The sequence below is a fragment of the Fukomys damarensis genome, unplaced genomic scaffold (assembly GCF_012274545.1).
Source record: "Fukomys damarensis isolate Sample0158 unplaced genomic scaffold, DMR_v1.0_HiC HiC_scaffold_23, whole genome shotgun sequence".
NCBI classification, from domain to species: domain Eukaryota; kingdom Metazoa; phylum Chordata; class Mammalia; order Rodentia; family Bathyergidae; genus Fukomys; species Fukomys damarensis.
Genome location: NW_022900935.1, coordinates 60277295 through 60299180, shown reverse-complemented (window position 1 = coordinate 60299180; position 21886 = coordinate 60277295). Strand labels below are relative to the sequence as shown.

At 58.9% G+C, this 21886-nt stretch overlaps 2 protein-coding genes across 3 annotated transcripts in view; one reads left to right on the top strand and one right to left on the bottom strand.

Moving 5' to 3' along the window:
* The first annotated feature begins 63 nt into the window (after positions 1-63).
* On the top strand, positions 64-20587 carry Rhbdf2 (rhomboid 5 homolog 2). 2 transcript variants are annotated; one of them, XM_010618452.1, is made up of 19 exons: positions 64-154; positions 9137-9300; positions 11857-12013; positions 12802-12926; positions 13393-13588; positions 13663-13860; positions 14640-14763; positions 15141-15255; positions 15357-15551; positions 16347-16458; positions 16651-16725; positions 16886-17047; positions 17361-17470; positions 17709-17772; positions 17879-17973; positions 18173-18248; positions 18375-18475; positions 18567-18720; positions 19354-20587. In XM_010618452.1, the coding sequence occupies exons 3-19, from the start codon at positions 11870-11872 to the stop codon at positions 19771-19773; spliced, it is 2466 nt and encodes an 821-aa protein (XP_010616754.1). In that variant the 5' UTR covers positions 64-154; positions 9137-9300; positions 11857-11869; the 3' UTR covers positions 19774-20587. The 2 variants fall into 2 exon arrangements, with proteins under 2 accessions (XP_010616754.1, XP_010616753.1); XM_010618451.1 differs by having other exon boundaries at positions 14640-14768; positions 15137-15255.
* Positions 20588-21232: 645 nt separating this feature from the next.
* The window catches only part of Aanat (aralkylamine N-acetyltransferase), a 2218-nt gene continuing 1564 nt past the window's right edge, over positions 21233-21886 (bottom strand). Inside the window, 1 exon segment of the mRNA XM_033767662.1 lies at positions 21233-21886. This exon segment is cut by the window's right edge and continues 26 nt beyond it. Coding sequence (XP_033623553.1) covers positions 21728-21886 — 159 coding nt within the window. The 3' untranslated portion in view covers positions 21233-21727.

The window sequence follows — 21886 nt, the reverse complement described above, 5'->3', positions numbered from 1 at the left end:
TTTTTTTTTTTTTTTTTTTTTTTTTGAGACAGGGTCTCGCTGAGTCACCAGGTCACCCAGGCTGGGCTTGGATTTGGAGTCCTCCTGCCACAGCCTCCAAGAGTGCTGGGATTACAAGCGTGTGTCATCACTCCTGGATATTGAGGGATTGAAGGTAGGGGACTTTTGCCTGTCAGAGGATTTTTGGCGATGTCTAGACATTCCGGTTGTCACACTTAGAATGCAAGTGTTATTGCTACTGGCCTTCTGAAGGTAAAGACCAGGGATGCTGCTGAACATCAGATGGAATCGTCTAGTCCAAAGGTTGTTAGTGCTGTGCCGAGATTGAGCAACACTCCCTAGCACCCGGCCCATCAGGGTCCTACTCATTGATTCCCCTCCAAACCTCAGTTTCCTCAGTGGTGAGGGGAGCAGCTTGGAAAGAGCTGAGGGTAAGGAGGGCAGTTATTTTCCTGGCATGTGGTGTGCTTTGGAGTCGGATTCCCCTGCTCACTCAGGCCCAGCAGGAAGCAGATCTGGGTGCTGTGGAGAAGCTCTGTCATGCCCACACGTGCACTGGAGGGCCACGGCGGGGTCTCAATTTTGCTCTGGGGCCAATGGTGGAGTTTTTCTTATATACCCTGAGCTCTGGACAATGCTGTGGCCTCTACCGGAATCGCTGTCCTGCTTGTGTGAACTTTGCCCCAGACAGACACTAGATCAGAGCAGAAAGAGGTCAGGTGTGTCCCAGTGACTCGGACAAGCCACTGACACTTCCCTTTGGGCCTGACCACCCCTGTCTGTCCCTGGTGGAGCGTAAGGGAGAGTGTGTTTTTCCTGGTGACCTTCCACCTGCGCATCTCCTGGGATCTCTGCCCCAGGCTTTGGAGCAGGCCTAGGTGCTGCTCTGAGGCCCGAGGGAGTTTCCAGAGTGAGCTCACACATCTGCATTGTGTCAGAAGTGGCTCCTGGCTTCCTTTCCAGCTGAGCCAGGCAGGGTAGGGAGGAGTGGAGGACTCAGCCACTGGCTGATGAGTGCTGGCTGACCTTGCATAGCATGGCGGCTGGGAAAGGGAAGCTGCCAGGCCCAAGCAGCTCTCAGGATACAAGTGTCCTCATGGGAGAAGCTGCCATGTGCCCCACTGTTGGGAAGAAGGGCTTTCCTGGGATGGCCCCTCACGTAACCTTTGTCTCCCTGAGATTTAGATAGCGCAAGGAGAGCCCCTCTTTCCTTCTCATGTCCAGGGAGGGACAGAGCTGCCCACACACCTTTAGGGCTCCCAGTAGGGTTGTGCAAGAACCCGGAGGCAAGTTTGTGGTAAAAGTTGTGGCAGCGGCTGATCCCCAGTGCTACCTGGACCCTGCAGGATCTGGTGTGAGCCAGGTGGGCCCTGGCCCAGGGAGTGGGGGGAGGATGGTGATGGATGAGGGAGCAGGTGATTCTAAGCCCCGGGTGAGGGGTGCAGTTCAGGGCTAGCAGGCATAGTGGTCTATGAAAGCGTGCCCAGTAGGGTGCAAGTCACTTAAACAGTCTGTGCCTCAGTTTCCCCAGCTGGACAGTAGGAGCATTGTGAGGTGAAGACTGCAGTGGGAATTAGCTAGTGTGTTAATCGGCTAGTGGAGCCCTTATGGTCATGGACTTGGGACATCTTAGGAGTGTGGCTGCTGTGTAAGACACACTCAGTCATGGCCGAGGCCCTGTCTTGTGGGCTGTTGGGGGGCCAGGTAGGAACATGCATTCAGAGGAGCAGCACTGGTATTATTCTGTGGGAGCGGCTATGTCTGGGGTGGTGGCCAGGGAAACAAGGATGGGTTTCCATCTGGGCCTGAACGGCTGCCCAGTCCCGGGGTGTCCCTACCTGCCGGGCTGTGTATCCCTCATAGTATTAGGGGATCACAGAGGTGATGGCCCTCACCCTGGCTCTCTCTGGCTGAGGCTCCAGGGGCTGGGACTGGCCCAAATGGACAGGCCTCACTTTTCTCCCCTGCACTTGTGCCCGGTGTTACAGGTGGCACCAGGAGGCCTTCTTGGTCTCCTTGTATTCTGGCTTCCTGCGGCCACTAGGGGACCTGAAAGAGCAGGATGAGGGGACCTGTCATGGGACTGGGGACCTTAGCAGCCAGGCTGCTTAACGACAGCCTCCTCCTCCTGCTCGCCTCAATTAGATGAGATAATGTTTGCAAATGCCCTTTGACTAGCTGAGAAGCGCTTTCCAAGCCTTAGGGGTTGTTGCTTCCGGTGGAGGGGCTCATGAGCCGAAGGCGCTTGGAGCTGCCCCTCCATGCGCGTCATTTTGCCTTCTGACCACCTCGCTTGTAGGGGGCTGCAGAGTACAGAGGTTTAGAGCACAGGGCCCTGGCTAGCGGTGTAGCCTCACCCACTCCTTGACTGTGACACCTCAAAAGTTACTCAGCCTCTTTGATCCTCAGTTTCCTACCTGTCAAGTAGAGCCCTGTCACCTCTGGGGCTCGTGGCTTAGATATAGGGGCCGTGTGAGAGGTGATGGCGGAGCTCAGCCAGGACGAAACGAAGCCAGCAGCCTGCTGTTGCTTGTGTGCCAGGTACCGTGTTCAGGATCTTTGCTGTCATCTCTGCTGGTTCTCTGTGTAGCTGGGCACCACCCATCTCCCAGCACAGGAAACAGGCTCAGCAGTGGCAGTGTGCCCACGGTCTCCCAGCAGCAAGGTGGCCCAGCCAGGTTTTGGCCCTGCCTCTGGCCCCAAGCTCTTCTCATTCTTCAACAAGAGAACCCTATGCCGCCCCAAGCGAGGTAGGAGGGGAGGTGGTGGACAGGAGGCTTTGCGAGCCTGCCCAGTATGGGCGCAGCCAGGTGGGCCTATGTCCAAGTACCCCCAAGCCCTGGCAGCTGCTGAGGCTAGGGCCAGTCTCTTTCAGGGGAAGTGGAGAGCCCCAGGGTAAGGTTCTGGGAAATCAGGTTTATTAGTTCCTTAATGACTGTTTACAAACTGAAAAGTGTCTGCCTGGCATGTTCCTTCCCTGCGGAGGGGCTCTGTGCAGACGGAGCAGAACTGAGGATGCCCAGGCCACCCCACCCCCAATGTGTTGAGGATAAGGCCCTGGGCTGACCTGCCCCTCCCAGCTGGCCAGCTCAGGGTCTGTTTCTGGCTGAGCAGCATCAGACAGGGTACTTAACCTCTCTGTGAGAGGTGGAGTTTTGTCCCTCAGCTCAGCGTGCTCTTAGTGTCAGCCCTGGTTAGCCGAGACAAAGCGGCCAGGTCTGAGATGCTGGGAGGCTCCTCAGTGGATAATCCACCTGAGGCTCAGAAATGTTGCCCAAGGGCACACAGCCATAGGGGTCGACCTGTATGTTCTCTGTCTGTAGTCTGACCAGGAGGATGGGGTAGAAACTGGGTAGCCCATCTATTTGCAAGCCCAAGGCAGTGCCTTAGCTATACACATGGGTTGGTCATGCCTTGGGGTCAAGGAGCCCCTAACGGAAGTACAACAGACCTTGTCTGCTTTCCACCCCAGCCTGAACCCATCCTGCCCGAACTGCTGAGCATGTGCTGGGCCTCTGCTGCTTCTCAGGACCAATGAGAACCCAATTCCCTTTCCCCAAGCCTGAGAGCAAATCTGGGAAATTGGAGCAAAGCTCAGTTCACATCAACCCTGTGTTGATGCGACACCTGGTGTGCCCGCTTCCTCTCCAGGCCCCTCCTGTGTCCTGGTGTGTGGCTGCCAGGGAGGGGCCACAGAAGTGGGGCAGAGTATGCAGCTTCCCCAAAGGAGGTTGGGCTGCTAGTTGAGCATCCTGGGACCCAACCATATACCTGCTCCCTTCCCACGGCCCTCCAGAGCTACAGTCACCGGGAACTGCTGTTGGCTGTCTTAAGTGTATCCCACCTTCTGTCCAGGACACCTGCATCCCAGCCCTGCATCCAGGCCCACTGGCCTGACCCCTACCCACTGGAGACTCCTGGGGTCCAGCGGTTTCCAGAGTGGGAGGGTGTCCAGTGGGGAGGCCCGGCTCTATCCCCGCATCTGTGGTGCCTGCTCTGCCCACTTCCTGGGTCAGGGTCCCCTGCAGAGTAGGAAGGTTGCCTTGCTGTCTGTTGCTCTGCTGAGTGATCCTGAGAAAGCCCAGAGGTTGGGTCAGAGGGCGTGGGGCGCACGGGAGCAGCGTGTCCCCCTCTGCCTGCCGTATGCACAGGCAGGCTCATGCCCTGCTCAGGGTGACTTCTGGGCCCGATGCCCGCTTCCCGTGTCTGTGGTGGTCTCTGACAGCTGACCACTGTAACTGGGTCAGAGAGAGCAGGGTCTGATGGGGAAAAGGCCAGAGAAACCGGCGGCCACCAAGTCCCCAAACCGGCTCTGAATTTGGGGCAAGCCTAGCAGAGGGAGGGAGAGAGCTGGGGCCGGCTCTGTGGGATTTCTGGGGTGAGAACCCACAGGCTGCCTTGCTTTCCCTTCCTCCGGGTGGCCGCCGGGCTCAGTTGAGTGTGCTGTTTGTGTCTGTGCCCCGGCTCCTATCCTCTGGGGAAGGATCCTGGAGGGGCAGGGAGCTCAGGTCCCTTCTCCTCTTGCCCTCCTCTCCTGGTGACTCTGCCCACGCCACTGACACTTGGCTTCCCGCTTGGCCACTTGCTTCTGTTGGTTCCTCCCCGTCGCCCGTGGCTCTTTCCAAGTCCTGTCCCCAGACCTTAGGCAAGCGGCTTTTCACTTTCTGCCCTTTGATGCATCCCACTGCCTCACACCAGGGCCGGGAGTGTCCAGGGATGAGTCATTGGCCACATGGGGGCCGGCGGGGGGACGCAGCATTAGATGGCAGTGCTTACATGAGCCTTCCTTCCGGGCTGGCCAGCAGGGCCAGAGAGCTCCCAGAGGTCAGCAGAACCGGCATTTTGCTGGGCCCTCTTCCTCTTTGCAGCTTTCTAAAAACACCCTGGTTCCCAGCAGTGGCGGGGAGGGAGGTTGAGTTTCGGTTTCTGTGGCCGGGAAGCTGGGGAGAGAATCAACTTCGGTGCCCCCAGCCCTGGTGCTGTCATGTGATTCAGTCCAGGCTGACACACAGCTGCCTCCGGCCTTCCGCTGCCCCCTCCCTCCTAGCCACCCACACTTTGGGCACACTGCAGACTTGCCCCCAGGGCTCCAGAGCTGGAAGTGACTTCTGAGCCAGGCTGTGGTTTCCTCAGTGCCTGGAAGGTGACCGCAGGTGGCCAGCCCCTCTTTACCTCCGTTTCCTGGTCACATCCTGCCTTCTGAATGGGGTCTCTTTCCTCCCTCACCCCGGGGGCCTTCCGCCCCCTTTTGTCCCCATTTCTGGCTGAATTTCTGGGCAAGTCTGCGGAGCCCAGGGGTGTGGGAAATCCATTCAACATTAGCAAGAGTGGGGGAGCCTCCAGAAACCTGTCAGTGTGGGGGTGTCGGTGGTAGGCAGATGGTGAAGCGGGGGCGCTCAGCCAGGCTCCTGGATATGATAGAGCTGTGTCTAGGGTAGGTTGGGAGGGGACAGTGGGCTGGCACTGTGAGTTTGGGCTCTTGCCCTCTTCTGTGGGGGAGGGGTGCCCTCCGACACTTTGCTTATGCTGGGTGCCGGTGGTGCTTCTGGTGGACCATCCTGGGGTGGCCCTGCCTATCCTGGCCACACCAGACCTTGGGAGTGTCTAGCCCCACCTTTTGTGTGGGGAAACCAGATTCTCTGGGCAGCAGAGGTGGTTTCTGAGCCTGCATTTCTGTGTACACCTGATCCTGGCTGCTGTGACTAGAGGGGCCGCTGACCCCCAGCCCCAGGTACAGATTCTTCAACCTATGATCCCTTGGGGATCTGAATACTTCACTTTTCCCCTGGATCCGTCCCACCCCCACCCCCTGCTGGACACCACCCTGAAGGAAGAGGAAATGGGGTCTGACCCACCCACAGACCCACTCCCTCTATCTGGGCCCCTTGAGTCTCCCAGCTCCCCTAGGGCCCAGGCTAGAGGTCTTTCTCTGTGGAGGGCATCTCCCCAGGAGCCAGTGTGGGCAGGTGGCCATCACCATGGCCTGGTCCTTCGGACCACCCAAACCCAAGTCAGCCGAGAAGGCAGCCTGGGATCTTGGGGAGAACAGTGGATGTGACCACAGGCAGGAGGAAGCCTGGTCCCGAGATGTCACAATTTCCTGTGTAGTGAGCATGCATAGCTGGGGGCGGAAGATAAGTGATAAGTAGGGCAGCTCCAGTGCTCCAGCACTCTTCTGCCTGGCCTCTGTCCTTTGCTGTGGATGTGGGCCATGTAAGAGCCCAGGGTGGTTCTGATAGTACCCACCTCTGCCCCGGGCACCTACCAACCCACGGAGCACAAGGAAGGGGCTGGACTTGTAGCCCATCCACTTGTGCACACACTGGATGGTGGTGATCTTGGCAGCCCCTCTACTCCGTGGTGGAGAGGCCCTGGGAGAAAGCGTACAGAAAAAACTCCATGTGTAGGCTTCCTGGGGCAGGGGACGAAGCTGGACCATCACCTTTTCCAACAGCCCCTCCTCCAGCTCATCTGGTCCAGTGTTCAGCATCCTCCATCCGGGCCCTGCAGCAGGCATAGGATGGGCAGCTCTGAGAGGACCCTTCTGAAGAGAGCTGCTTCATGGGCTGCTGTGGGGTCAGGGTGACAGCCTCTGTGCAGGATCCATGTGGATCCAGCTGAGCCATTCAGGGGGCTGGCTGGGTATGGGCCCCTCACTGCCCAGGGTCAGATAGGGGACCAACGCTTAGGCAAGTCTGCAGGACGCTGTGGAACAGCAGGTGAGGCAGTGTGGATTCTGTCCGGTGGGGAGGAGCAGGCTACCTGGAGAAGTGGTTCTCCTTACAGGCGGGAGTTGTGGGCAGCCTGGTGAGAGGTCTGGTGGGTGTGGGGCAGGTCTGAAGTTTGGACTCCAGGTTGAGTGTGGTCCCCTTTGGGTTCCAGGAAGATCCTGCCTTCCTGGCCGCTTCCTCTCCTACCTGGCTTCCTCTGCTGCCTTCTCCCTCCCCCTTGGTGCCAGTTTCCCAGGGCAGTGCCCACCCGGTGCCCCAGAAGAAGCTATGTTGGGGAACTTGCCCCTCGGAGGCCCCAGGGGAGGCTGTTTCCTCAGAGCAGCAGTGTCCTCAGGGACCGCAGGGCTCCTCAGAGCCAGCGGCCAACCCAAAGGGAGGGTCGTGGATCTGTGGTCTCAAAGGAGTGTGGGCTCGGTCACCCTGCGCTCTGGGAGAGCAGGGCCAAAGCCCAGTCTGTCGGTACCCCCTGGATGAAGTGGGGCATCCTGGGCCCAGGGCACTGCCTCAGGAGCCCACGGGGGAGTCCCCCTTGACCCATAGTGCTCACCTGGGCCGAGGACTTCTGCAGCCAAAGGCTCCCATCCCATGTGCAAAGCCTAAAGAGGGAGTGCCCAGTGGAATCAGAGGGCACCTGGATGTGCTCCCCAGACCTTTTTGCCCCCGGGGAACCCCAGACCTCTGTGGGGCTGCTTTGAAAAGCACTGGTACACTAAGCCTGGCGTTCTTCCTGCTTTGGCTCCCGGGAGGGTCTTCCAACCCTGGACACAGGCCCCCGTTTTCTGCGTTAGGGGAATGTCCCTGTCCCTCCTTTCCCTCAGGAGACCTTAGCCCTGGAACTAGATATCTTGAGTCCCGCTACACACCCTTCCTTGGCTGGGTGAGTTTGGGCAAGCTAATGAGCATCTCTGATCCTCCACTGTCCACTATAAAATGGGAGTAGTGGCCAGGCACAGAGGCGCAGGCCTATAATTTCAGCACTCTGGGAAGCTGAAGCAGGAGGATCCCAAGCTTGAGTCTAGGGTATATAATTTAGCAAGACCCTGTCTCAAAAAGTAAAAAGGGCTGGAGATGTACTGTAGCTCAGGGTAAGGGCCTTGGGTTCAATCACCAGTACCACAGGGGGGGAAAAAAAAGGAAGCAGTGATGTTGACCTTGAAGGGTATTTGAAGGACACAGAGAGACAAGGCCTTATTGGCACACAGGAGACTACTGCTGCCCAGCCACTGAGGCGCCTCCTTGTAGCTCTGGGGTTCCCTCCCAGTAGGACTTGCCATGTGTTTCACTGTGCCTTAGCGATCGCTTGCACAGGACTTCCTAAAAATACACAGAAATGCCGCTGAGCTGTTCCTTTAAAATGGTTGGTTTTTATGTTGTATAGATTTCACCTCAGTAAATTATTAATAAAACAACAAAACACACCCAGATAGTTCTGACGCCGTCTTAAATATCTGGCTGATTTTAAAAAAAAGGAAATCTTAATCAGAAGACAGCCAGCAATTCCTGGGTTGTTAAAATTAAATGTTTTTATTCTAATTTTGCAACAAAAAATAATGACGGATGTCCCTGAGACCTTAATGTTACATGAAATAAATCAGACACATGAGCTTAAATCTTGCGTGGTTTCTCTTACAGGAGAAACCCAAAGTATAAATAATGTAAAGAACAAAATCAAAGGTAGATAATAGGAAACAGAGATAGATCTTTTGTTTGTTCTGTTTTTGGTTTTGGTTTTGGTTTTTTGAGACAGGGTCTCACTATGTAGTTGAGACTCACCTGGAACTCACTGTGTAGCCCAGGCTGGTCTCGAACTCACAGTGATCCTCCTGCCTCAGCCTCCCGAGTGCTGGGATTGCAGGCGTGCGCCACCACACCCAGTGATAGATCTTTTGTAAACGGAAAAGGAGCCCAGAGATGGGAAAGGAGGGGAAGGGGAAGTAAGAAGAGTGAAGATGTGCTAAGTACAGGTTAGCCCTTCGTGGTGAGGGTGATCATTGTACACTGCAGACTGGGCTGATTAAAATTTAAAACCCTTATTTTAAAAGAATTTTTTAATCTTGATTTTAATGTCTGACTCTAGTCAGGTACCAGACTCCAGTAGTACCCATAGGGGGTCCAGGGTAGACAGACAGAGGCCCCTGGGGGCCACATTGGCCATGGGTAGGGTAGGCGGGGCTGCTGAGCAATTGGAAGGTAGGTCTTATGAGCTCCCAGCCCTCTGGGAGGCTGAAGCAGGAGGACTGCAAGTTCAAGCCCAGCCTGGGCACCTTAGCAATTTCACAAGACCCTGTCTCAAAACAGGTAGGAATGTAGCTCTGTTCAAAGGCCCTATGTTCAAAGCCCTGAACTAAAACACAATTTAAAAAGACAAAAGAAAGGACTTGACATCCGCGACCCCCTTCTTGCAGGCTGCCGGTGCCAAAGAAGCTGACGTGGAGCGTCTGTCCTGACCCCCGGTTCCCGGAGCTGAGGTTGGGCTCCCGAGCATCTGTACAGGGCTAGTGGGGCCCACAACATGCTTTAGGTGCCTTTCCACAGCCGGGGAAGCCACAGGCCAAGCCCAGATCTGAAGGTAAGAAGCTGGGGCCAGGTGGGCTGAGCCCATGGCAGCCTCATGCATGTGATTGTTTTCAACAGATACGCGCTGATAGGGGCCTGCACTTCCCTGGCACTGGAGGCCAGCAGTGAATGAAAAAGATGAATGCGGGGGGTGGGGGTGGGGGAGAGGCTGAGGCTGCTGAAGTGGAGGTGGCAGCTGAGCCGTAGCCCGTGGTGTCAGAAGGAGCTGCCCTGTCCACTGTTGGGGACCCTGACTAATGTGGGCCGAGCCCCACCATCTGTGGAGCAGCTGTTTGAGGCTTTTGTTGTTTGGTTTGAGATGGTCTCACTGTGTAGCCCAGGCGGGCCTTGAACTTCAGGCTGTCTTCCTGCGTCAGCTTCCCCGACGAGTGATTGCAGGCGTGATCACAGGGCGATTACTTGCCACCACAGCTGGCAAGACTTTTATCTTTTAACAGCCCTTTGGAGGTGTAGTGCATAAGAACCATTCCATTCACCCATCTCACACTGACACGCAGTGGTCCTCAGTACAGGCGCGGAGTTGTGAAACTCACCACAGTTGGAACGTTCTCATCACTCCAAAAACACACTCCCAGGGCCGGGGATTTGGCTCAGTGGTTTCGCTGCCTGCTTCACAAGCGCAAGGGCCTGAGTTCGATCCCCAGTACCAAAAAAACAATATAAAAAGACACACACACCCCACAAGCAGCCCCTGTCTGCTCCTGTCCCTATAGATTTTCCTTTTCAGGACTTGCAGGTGGACAGACCCCATCACAGCTGGTCTCTGGCTGCTTCTCTCATGCCATGCCCTGCGTCCATCCACGCAGTGTGCCTTTTTGTGGCAGATAAAGGGATAATATGGATCAGCCCATTTTGTTTATCCCTCTGTCAATTAATGGACATTTGGGTGGCTACTGCCTCAAACTTGCAGAGATCCTCCTGCCTCTGCCTCCCCAGCATAGGATTACAGGCGTGCGCCACCATATCTGGCACCACCCAATGCTTTTGCTCATGAGTCCTGTCCAGCACCCTCAGAAGATGGTAAAGGGTCCTGGCCTTGTAGGAGGGGAGGAAAACCTAAACCTTCTGCCAAGGACCTTGGAAGTGGAGGAGAGAAAACACACAGGGCTTCAGCCAGAAAAAGGCTATAGAGCAGCACAGGGATGCAAGGAAGAGAAGGAAACAGGCAGAGGGGAGTTGGGAGTTGGTGGCACAAGCGTGGAAGAGGCCCAGTCAGAGTGAGTCGCTGCCTCCTCTGTCCAGGGCCATTTGGCAGGATCCAGTGAAAGGCAGATGCCCTTGCCCTTCACCCAGCTTCCTGTTCCTAGAACTTGTACTGCACAGGCAGTGATGGCAAACCTTTTAGAGCTTTCAGTGATCCAAACTGCCAGCCGCGGCACGTGTGCCGTGGGCTCGCCACCCCTGACGGAGTGTGGGCTGGGTGTCTGCTGCAGCGCTGGACGGGGAACATCTTCAGTAACCACGTGTTGAGTAAATCTCAGTGCATTCCGCCTGATAAAATCTTGGCTGTCTTCAAAGAAGATAAAGTGGTCTATCTGTGTGTGGAGCTGGGGAAAGAGGTCAGAAGGTGTGTGTGTAGTGTTTAAAGTCCTGATCTTTCCAGGATCAGAGAGACGGGCAGGTCTGGACGAGTGGGGCCCAGTGACCCCTTTGTGCTTCATAGTTCTAGGTCTTCTGTTTCAAGGTACACGTCAGTTCTGTTGTTAAAGTGTTTGCCACTATGGGAAAAATAACAGGAGGCATTTATCTTTTTCTTATTTTCTTTTCTAAGACAAGATTTCACTATTTTGACCAGCTGGGCTTTGAACTCGTGGTTCAGGCGCTCCTCCCACCTCAAGAGTGGCTGGGATCCATAGGTATAAGTTGCTGTGCCTGGTTTTCATTTACTTTTGACAGGCGTTGGGGCGGGGACTGGCATGGTGTATTTGTCTCCCCTGGGAACTAGCCTGAGCCGCCATCTCCTGCTGTGCAGCTCAGGAGCCAGCACTCTGAGAAGCCCAGCAAGGGTACCTGCACCACATTGGTGGTTCATTGCACCAGGTTGTCCGGGAGCCTTTGCCTTGTCCTCCCCTAAACCCTTCTCGGGGACAAAATCAGAACCCTTTGACCACAGGAAGGTCACCTGGGGCCCTGGCCTGCCAAGGTAGCCAGATCATTCCAGCTCCAAATCCTGCATCTTTGTGCTCCTTCTATGGAGTGGTTCTTTCTAAAGCTTTGAGGCTAGAAATGGGTTGAGGTGGAAAGCTGAGGCCTCCTGAACCCTACTGATGTACAGTGAAGGTCTGAATTGGACTGCGGGGGGGCGGGCAGGGATTTAGCTCAGTGGTGCTGCCACCTGGCTCGAAAGTGCAAGGTCCTGAGTTTGATCCCTGATACCGGAAAAAAAAAAAAAAAGAAAGAGAAGGAAATAGACTGGGATAGACGCGCCACCCTGCCAGGTACAGTCTGGCTTTAATCCAACCCTGGGCAGTTTGGTTCTGAGCCTGAGCTGCCTCCCAGCTCCTTAGGTGCTGCCACCCTGCTGCATTCCACCCTGTCTCTGTTCCAGCTCCCTGCCCACCATGGCCTCAGCTGACAAGAATGGCGGAAGTCTCTCCTCTGTGTCCAGCAGCCGCCTACAGAGCCGGAAGCCACCCAACCTGTCCATCACCATCCCACCCCCTGAAGCCCAGGCCCCCAGCAAGCAGGACAGGGTGACCCCCCAGGTGAGGGGCCAGGCTGGGGCCTGCCAGCATGCCACAGGAGCAGACGTGCCCACAGGAGACCCTTCAGTTGATTTTACTTCCCAAAGAGGCTCCTCCTTCCTGAAGCCCCGCCCTTATGCAGCCAGGCCCTCCATCCGCTGCCTCCTTCCTGGGCCTGATAAGATACTGCAGCAAGTTCCTGAGGCCTGGGGTATAGGGAACAGCAGAGCGCTGTCCCTGAGAAAGGGCTCCCAGGCACCCGTGGGCTCTGGCTATTTGCATGCAGATACCCTACCCGGCCAGTTCTCAGTGCCCTTCTGAGGGCTGAGGGGCACAGGGTCCACGCCTTGAGCAGCCTGCCTCTGTAGCATCTGGCTTCTTGGGAAGATGGAAATGAGCTCCTGCCCCATAAAGAGCTCATTGAGGACAGACAAATGGCGTGGGCTTCCTGCTGAGCTGGGGCATAAAGGGGCGCTATATTCGTGCAGCCTGCTCACCCCAGGAGCTGGGCATAGTATACGAGTCCAGTGGAAAGGCGCTGCACAGGATGTCATGCTGGGGTTTGCTGGGAGACAGGAGAAAACAGGATTTTAAATGCATCATAAAGGGCTGGGGATGCGGCTCAGTAGAGGGCTTGCCTAGCATGTGCAAGCCTCTCGGGTCCATGCTCAGCACCACAAAAACAAGCAAATCAGTTAATGAACTAAGTCTGCACAGAAGCAGCTGGGATGGGTGCTGAGCAGGGCTGAGCTTGTTCTCGGGGCTTTCCCTCCGGGAGCTGCACGCGTTACCACCTGTCCACCCTGCAGAGGCCCAAGAACCCAGCCTACATGAAGAGCGTCAGCCTCCAGGAGCCGCAGGGACGATGGCAAGACGGTGCAGAGAAGCGGCCTGGCTTCCGCCGCCAGGCCTCCCTGTCGCAGAGCATTCGCAAGTGAGCACCCGCCCTGCCCAGCCATCCTGGCAACTTGTAGATTCTGGGATCCTGGACATTCGCTGAGCCCATCCCCACGTCCCTTCCAGAAGGTGTGAGAAGGCATTAGCAGGCAGTGGCTCTCTGCATTCGTGGGAGTCTAATATTACGCTGTAGATGGGGAAACTGAGGCCCGGAGGTGTGCACCTTGCAGAAAGCTATCATGTGGAGGCCGAGAAGGTCCGAGGAGCTGGGGGGACGTCCTCCCAGCCCTGCTCCTCCTGCTCCAGCCTTCGCACCGCCTTTGGTCAGGAGGCTTCAGTCAGGGGCTCAAGAAGAGCTGATCCTCACCTCCCCGGCAGCGCGTGGACGCGAGTGTGTGCCCCTCCCCTCCCTTGCACACTTGGTCACCGTCACACACACTCTGCCCTCTGGCTGCACGTGCTGGTGTGCGTGTGCACCACCCACCCTCCGGTCTGCTCTGCAGGGGCACAGCCCAGTGGTTCGGGGTCAGCGGCGACTGGGAGGGCAAGCGGCAGCACTGGCAGCGTCGCAGCCTGCACCACTGCAGCGTGCGCTACGGCCGGCTCAAGGCCACGTGCCAGAGGGACCTGGAGCTGCCCAGCCAGGAGGGGCTGTCCTTCCAGGGCACCGAGTCTCCAAAACCGTCCAAGATGCCCAAGGTGGGCTCCGAGGGCGCGGGCGGCTCCCCCACCCCGGGGACTGGATGGCCCTGCTCACCCTCCGTCTCCTCCAGATTGTGGATCCACTGGCCCGGGGTCGGGCCTTCCGCCACGCAGACGAGGTAGACCGGCCCCACGTCCCCCACCCGCCACTGACCCCTGGGGTCCTGTCCCTCACCTCCTTTACCAGCGTCCGCTCTGGCTACCTGCCCCGCCGCAAGAGGATGTCCGTGGCCCACATGAGTTTCCAGGCTGCCGCCGCCCTCCTCAAGGTGGGAACCCCTCCTGCAGGCACCTTCGCCCTCTCACCCTACAGCATCCCCGGAGCTCACCCAATGCCAACCTTCTCACCATGGGTGTTCTGGGATTCTTTAGAGGGGTACCCCAGTTCTCATGGAGCCCCCCACCGCCTGTCTGCACTGACCCATCAGCCAAGGAAGTAGGAAGTGAGCTGAACGCTTGTCTCTCGCCAGCCTGTGTTGCTGGGCGGGGGAGGTGCCCAGGCGCAGGCAGTGTCACCGCTTGGTGGTCAGGTTGGGAGAGGCTAGTGTCAGGGAAGCCACGAACTCGGCAAAGGAAGGAGGGAACGGCATTCTCAGCTGTGGAAACGGCTTAGGCAAAGGCCCTGTGGTCCTGCCAGGAGCATGGTGCTTGAGGGAGCGGTTGGATGGGGTTTTAGCGAGGATGACTATGAAAAGTGTGGCTGGAGATGTAGGGTCATTCAGGTGAGCAGGGACCTGGTATGCCAGGCCAAGAAACAGAAACGGGGAGCACAGGGTGTTAGGGTGTCAGCCGCTCATGGCACGGGCAGGAGGTTGCCAGGGAGGAGCTGACTCCAAACCACGGAGAGTAGGGAAGTAGGGCTGAAGGGCACCCTAGCCTTCCTCCCTCCAGGGCTGCTTTGGCCTGTATTCCTCCCCTGTGCGCATGCGTGGGCAGGAACCCACTCCCAAATGCTGCTCCAGGGCGGCAGGTCCTTTGGTGCTGAGGGACTAGGGACCTGGGCTGCTGCACCCCCGTCCTGATGCCCCGGCTTCTGCCTCGTGTGCAGGGGCGCTCGGTGCTGGACGCTACTGGACAGCGGTGCCGGGTGATCAAACGCAGCTTTGCCTACCCCAGCTTCCTGGAGGAGGATGCGGGCGATGGGGCAGACACCTTTGACTCCTCCTTTTTTAGTAAGGCAAGCGTGGGGTGTGGGCCCTTGGGGGACGGGATGGGGCAGCCTGGGAGCTGGGAAGGGCACCGTCAGCCTTGATCCTGTGCTATGGGTCCCAGAAAGACCCAAAGGCCTGTGGACCCATTGGTGGGGTGGGCTGTGTCCTGTGTGGGGCTGCGGGCTGGGCCCCTGCTTTCCTCAGGCAGCGCAGGAACCGGGGTGGGGACAGTGACCATAGGGGAAGTGACCATCAAGGCTGACAGGCGTGTGGCCTCTCCTTCCACCTTAAAGAGCCTATCTGTCCACCCTTGTCTTCGCCTTGATCTGGGGTGTTGGGGGACGTCATTTGGGACAGTGACTCCTTATGCCATCGTCTGTGTCCTCCATGCCAGGAAGAAATGAGCTCCATGCCTGACGACGTGTTTGAGTCTCCCCCACTCTCTGCCAGCTACTTCCGAGCAATCCCACTTTCAGCCGCTTCCGTCTCCCCCGATGGAGTGCACATCCCTCTGTAAGTGCGGGCTGGGTCCCTCCTGCCTCCCAGCACCTCAGCCCCGGGGGTGGCTATCTGGGGGACGTGGGGACATCGGGCTGAGAGCCACTGTCCCCCAGGAAGGAGTGCGGCCACACCCCCGTCCCGGCGACCCGGCGCGGCAAGCCCATCGCCTCCACCGTGAAGCACTTCGCCTTCGACAGGAAGAAGCGGCACTACGGCCTGGGCGTGGTGGGCAACTGGTTGAACCGCAGCTACCGCCGCAGCATCAGCAGCACGGTGCAGCGGCAGCTGGAGAGCTTCGACAGCCACCGGTGGGCTCCGTCCCCAGGCCAAGGGATGGGAGCCTCCCTGTCCTCCTGGGCCCCCACGGTCAGCCAACGCCGCAGGAGCCGGAGTGTGGCCACGGCTGGGGGCGCCTGTGCTCTGGGAGCCCCGGAGTCCCACCGCCTCTCCTCCAGCTCCTGCTTTCTTCCTGCAGCCTCAGCCCAGCACCCAGTTAGTCAGCTCGCTGAGCAGCACCACACACACAGCCTGCAGCCCCGAGGAAAGGGAGCCGGGAGCCGGGCGGATCCATGGGACAGTTGGGCTGTGAGGGCTGTTGCGGGAGGCTGTGCACAGTGACCTTGAGGGAAACCAGAGATCGGGGAAGGTGATTCTCAGTGTATGATTGGCAGTGTGACCTGATAGACATTGAACCTTAAATTACGAGTAACAAGAACAAGTGTAGTCAGTGTCCTGGACAGACGGACAGAGAGGGTGAAGAGCTCATCGGGAGAGTTGCTGTCAAGATGAGATGGGTGAATGGAAATGGGCAGAGCCTCCCAGGCAACAGAAGTGTCATATGCAAAGGTCCTGGGGCTGCAGGAACTAAAAGGAAAGGAAAGAGCCAGCACAGGTGGGCAAGCACAGCAAGGCCATGCAGTCTCTGCAGCAGAGGGTGATTTTGAACTTCATCCTCAGGGCGTTGGGAAACCATCAAGGGTTTTAAGCTGAGAGAGACACTCAGATGCATCTGAAAGTTGCTCTGGGGAAGGATGCATCGGGATGAGGAGAAGCGGAGTCCGGGGCGGCCTCATGGCTGAGCTGACCTGAGCCTCTGTCCCCAGGCCCTACTTCACCTACTGGCTGACCTTCGTCCACATCGTCATCACACTGCTGGGGATGTGCACGTACGGCATCGCACCCGTGGGCTTTGCCCAGCACGTCACCACCCAGCTGGTGAGCCGACTCCCCGCGGGGCCCGGCCTCCCCTTGAGGCTTCCCCAGATCTCTGCCTCCCACACCCAGCCCCAAGCAAGAGGTGCTCGGGCTCACCTTGGCCTGGCCCCTTCCCAGAGGGACCGGGGACTGTCCTGTTCCTTGCCCCTTCCTGGCTCCGGACTCAGCCTTCTGATGCCACCTCTGCAACAGGTGCTGAGGAACAAAGGTGTGTACGAGAGCGTCAAGTTCATTCAGCAGGAGAACTTCTGGGTCGGCCCCAGCTCGGTGAGGCCCAGGCCGGGGATGCTGTCAGCAGGAAGCCCCTGTCCGGGCAGGTGGGCAGCTGCCTGTCCGGCCCCTCATCGAGGGGAACTTACCGGGTAGAGGCAGAGTGGTGGCCCCGCCAGTCTGGGCCCAGGCTCACCAAGCCCTGCCCCACCCCCAGATCGACCTGATTCACCTGGGGGCCAAATTCTCCCCCTGCATCCGGAAGGACCGGCAGATCGAGCAACTGGTGCAGCGGGAGCGGGACCTGGAGCGTGACTCGGGCTGCTGTGTACAGAATGACCACTCGGGCTGCATCCAGACCCAGAGGAAGGACTGCTCGGTGGGCCCCAGTCCCTGCCACCCCACTCTGCTTCCTCCCTGCCCCACCTGCCACGGCCCGGGGAGAGTCCTTTAAGGGCCATGACCGTGTCCCCTCCATCCCCCAGCTCTGTAGCCCCCACACACCCACAGGCCCTTAGCTCAGCACAGAGACTGGTGCTGAGTGGTCCCTCCTGCTTCCCAGCTTGGCCCGCTGCCCAAGAGGCCAGGGCCGGGTCTCAGAAGGGTCAGCCCACGGTGGGCATCGGGAAAAAGCCCCTGTCCTGGAGGCTGTGACCTTGCGCTGGTGTGACCAGACCTTCCCCACCCTCCAGGAGACTTTGGCCACTTTTGTCAAGTGGCAGGATGATACTGGGCCCCCTATGGACAAGTCTGATCTCAGTCAGAGACGGACGTCAGGGGCTGTGTGCAACCAGGACCCCAGGTACAGTGAGAGCTGCCCGTGCGTCCAGAGCACCCGGACCGGCTGTGTCTGATCTCAGTCAGAGACGGACGTCAGGGGCTGTGTGCAACCAGGACCCCAGGTACAGTGAGAGCTGCCCGTGCGTCCAGAGCAGCCGCGGCCGGGCTGCCTCGCTCGGGCCAGCTGGATGCTGGGGGGTGGGCTGCCCGGCAGGGGTGCTGCAGCCCCTCACTCTACCCACTCTGATCTCTGCCTCTAGGACCTGTGAGGAGCCAGCCTCCAGTGGTGCCCACATCTGGCCCGACGACATCACCAAGTGGCCGGTGAGTGAGAATGCCCCCAAGTGAGCGCCCTGGGTAGAAAGTGGCTTGGGAAGGGCGGGGATGGTGGCTTCCGTCGCTCAGCCAGCCCGGTGTGTCCCCTCTGCAGATCTGCACAGAACAGGCCAGGAGCAACCACACTGGCTTCTTGCACATAGACTGCACGACCAAGGGGCGCCCCTGCTGCATTGGCACCAAGGGCAGGTGAGCGGGCCTGGCGCTCCCAACCCCAGCCGCCGCCCTCTGCCCCAGACAGGTCACCCGTGGTGTGAGCAGGAGGAAAGGGAGCTTTCCTGGGCTGAGGGCTCCCTCCCTGCCTGCTGTGGCCGGGGGCTGGGCCCCAGTCCAGATGGCAGGGCTTCCTCAGCACCCTGACGCCCCTCCTTCCTTTCTGTGCCCGCAGCTGTGAGATCACCACTCGGGAGTACTGTGAGTTCATGCACGGCTATTTCCACGAAGAGGCCACGCTCTGTTCCCAGGTGGGGTGAGGCCCCGCAGGGGTCAGGGCAGGGCTGTGAGCCTGGGCAGAGGAAGGTGAGCACTGAGGTCTACTGGGGTTCCCGGACTCAGCCAGCACTGAGCACATGTGCTCCCCACGCCCCCAGGTGCACTGCTTGGACAAGGTGTGCGGGCTGCTGCCCTTCCTCAACCCTGAGATCCCAGACCAGTTCTACAGGCTCTGGCTGTCGCTCTTCCTGCATGCCGGGTAAGGGGGTCCTCACCACCCCCAACCTGGACCCCAACCTGCCCGGCCCCTTTGTGTCTGAAGTGCTGACGTGCTGTGTGCCGGCCCCCAGCTTGGTGCACTGCCTCGTGTCTGTGATCTTCCAAATGACCATCCTGCGCGACCTGGAGAAGCTGGCTGGCTGGCACCGCATGGCCATCATCTTCATCCTCAGTGGCATCACGGGCAACCTTGCCAGCGCCATCTTCCTCCCGTACCGGGCAGAGGTAGGGACTTGCGGGACAAGGGCACGGAGCAGGGAAAGGTGCCCCACTCCAGCCTGACGCTCTGTGGCACGTGGGGAGGGCCAGGCTTCTGCCCCCCGTCCCACCCACTCGGGATGCACCCGAGGGACACGGGACCCCTCCCGTGCAGCTCGACAGCACGTGGACAGCTAAGCCGGGGCTCATCGGTGGTCCCTTGGTCCCTAGCAAGAGGGACTGTGGTGATCGTGAGTCACCAGGCACAGCAAGCCCCACCTGGCTCAGTGGCTACCTCCAGCGGGAGCTTCCCTGTCCCTCTTCACTGCTCCATTTCTGGTCCCAGCCATGGTGCTTCCCAACAGCATCAGGAGCCTCGGGGGGGGCGAGCCTGCTGCTTCCCGTGGCCCAGACTCGAGCATTTTACCCCTTCACCCTCACTCTTACTTATGCTGTTCTGCCGCCCACCCAGAGCTGGCTCGTTTTGCTAATTGCATGGACCCACACTGGGCAGCGACCCAGTAGGTGCTCGCCGTGTGCTGAAAAGAGAAGGGTGGAGTAGCCCAGCCGTGCCGGGCCCCTTCCTCGGAGTTGGGCCCCGGTGCCGGTCAGCCTGGTCCCCGGCACCCAGGGCAGCGTGTTGCCCCTCCTCCGTCCCAGGTGGGCCCGGCTGGGTCACAGTTTGGCCTCCTCGCCTGCCTCTTCGTGGAGCTCTTCCAGAGCTGGCAGCTGCTGGAGCGGCCCTGGAAGGCCTTTTTCAACCTGTCCGCCATCGTGCTCTTCCTGTTCGTCTGTGGCCTCTTGCCCTGGATCGACAACATTGCCCACATCTTCGGCTTCCTCAGCGGCCTGCTGCTGGCCTTCGCCTTCCTGCCCTACATCACCTTCGGCACCAGCGACAAGTACCGCAAGCGCGCGATCATCCTGGTGTCACTGCTGGTCTTCGCCGGCCTCTTCGCCTCCCTGGTCCTCTGGCTCTACATCTACCCCATCAACTGGCCCTGGATCGAGCACCTCACCTGCTTTCCCTTCACCAGCCACTTCTGCGAGAAGTACGAGCTGGACCAGGTGCTTCACTGACCCCCAGCCCGGAGGCACAGGTGTCTCGGGGACTGTGCCTGCTGGGGGCTGCATGTGCCCGAGAGCCTGGGACTGGCCCCAGGCCCAGCCACTCGCCCAGCTCGGTGGGCTGACTCCGCGTGAGGCAGCCAGCAAAGGCGGTTCCCGGGGTGTGGGCCCCCCTTCTCAGGCCTGGGTGTTCCTGGCCCAGCTTGGGGACACCCAGGACACCTGCTTCTCCGAAGCTCTGGTTCCAGGCCCCCTCTTGAAGGGGACCTCTCTTGCGGGGACCCCTCTGGGGACAGTTTCTTTTCTTCCCAGGGCTGGGGCTGCTGCATCTGCTGGTGCTTCTCCCCACTGTCACTGTGAGCACGCCCTTGCCAGACCAGACACGTGGCTGCTCCCTCTGTTTCCCCAGGACCAGGGTCCCCACCATGGCCCGCTTCCTGCTTCTTCCTCTCCTGTCTCCCCTGAGCGCACCTGTTTCATCTGAGGCCTCGTGAGCTCCTGACAGGCATCTGGGAGAGGCTGCGGCCATGGTGCAGGCACAGACCAAGCAGGGAGACAACCTGACGGGGACAGGGACCCAGGAGCCTTTGCTTGTTTTGAGCAACAGTGGCTGGATCCCCCAGGCCCCCTCAGCCCTCCTGTGGTGTCAGTGTTCTGTCTGATGCCAGGCGGCCCCACCACCTCTGCCTCATTTTTGCCCCTGTGAAGGGGACAGGGCTGGGGACCTGCTCCTGGGGTGCCCGAGGCTCAGTTGTGCTTGGGTCTGGTTTTGTTTTTTTGTTTTGTTTTGTTTTTTACTAGTTTATGTTATGGTTCTAATTTTTTTGTTTTTGGTTTTGGTTTTGGTTTTATTTTTTTGAGACAGGGTCTCACTATGTAGTTGAGACTGACCTGGAACTCACTATGTGGCCCAGGCTGGTCTTGAACTCCCAGCAATCCTCCTGCCTCAGCCTCCCGAGTGCTGGGATTACAGGTGTGCACCACCACACCTGGCTCCTATGGTTCTAAGTTTTAAAAGTAACGCTAACTTTGTATGGATGACTTCTCAAGTACATTAAATGATATTCTTTGTGGAAATACTCTCTTTGAACTGAGACCCCCAGGGCAGTGACGGCTGGAACTTTTGGGACTGAGGGCATCAGCTCAGAGGCAGTGACTTGAGTCGAAGGACAGCAAAAACTTGTAGGACTTTTTGGGATTTAGCTGAACCCCAAAGTATCATGGAGCCAGAGGGAAGACCTCAGGGGGCCTCCTGTAAGGACCGAGCATCACACTTAGATGCCTGGAGCCCTGCCCCACCCCGCTCCACCTTCGAGGTGAGGACACCGGCTCACCCTGGCTGAGACGCTTGTAGCGGGAGAAGGCAAGACCTTGCCGTTACTCCAGACAGGGACGTGTCCCTTCACCACCCCTGCACCTCACCCCCGGCCACGCAGCACACCAGCAAGTCACCCAGGAGGCACTGAGACGTGGCTGCTGTATTGTGTGGCAGACAAGTCCGTGTGGGACAGTGGGATGGCCAGGAGGGAAGAGGGGCAGGTGGGGCACATGGGACCCTGGCAGAGGAGGGAGCAGCCCTCCTATGTACTTTCCTGCCCCGGGGCTGCCCGTCATTCAGGACCCTGGCCTCTCACCATCCTGCTCCTGGCTCTCCCCAGTACAGGGGGCTGAGGCCCCCAAGTAGCAGGATGAGGCAGGAAAAGCAGAAGGGACCTGAAAACACTTCCCACCATCCCCATTGACCAAGCCTGGTCTTGGGCACAGAGTTTGGAGGGAGGGAGGAGGCCCAGGGGACACCCCGTGAGGACAGAGGACATGGCTCTGTCTCCTGTCTGTCTGAACAGACTGGGCCAGGTCAAGCCACCCCCTCTCCTCCCTTGGCCCCTCAGGCTGGGAGTCACTCTCTGCCCACGTGCTCCAGCCCCAGCCTGCCGCCCCACCTCCCGGGGCCAGGCAGCAGCCCAGCTCAGCAGCCGCTGTTCCTGCGCAGGAAGGTGTGACCATGCAGCGAGCACTGGAGCTCTGTGAAGGCGAGGGAGCCCACGGTGATGGCGCATGGGCCCACAGCCCGGAAGCCGAACTTCTCGTAGAAGGGCACCAGCGCATGCTCGCACATGAGCACGGC

What these genes read in the sequence shown, in the direction of transcription:
- Rhbdf2 (XM_010618451.1), top strand. Translation starts at nt 11,870, where the DNA reads ATGGCCTCAGCTGACAAGAATGGCGGAAGTCTCTCCTCTGTGTCCAGC. An exon ending in CTGTCGCAGAGCATTCGCAA is followed by an intron (nt 12,927 to 13,392) that starts GTGAGCACCCGC and finishes TCTGCTCTGCAG; the next exon opens with GGGCACAGCCCAGTGGTTCG. An exon ending in CTGCCGCCGCCCTCCTCAAG is followed by an intron (nt 13,861 to 14,639) that starts GTGGGAACCCCT and finishes CCTCGTGTGCAG; the next exon opens with GGGCGCTCGGTGCTGGACGC.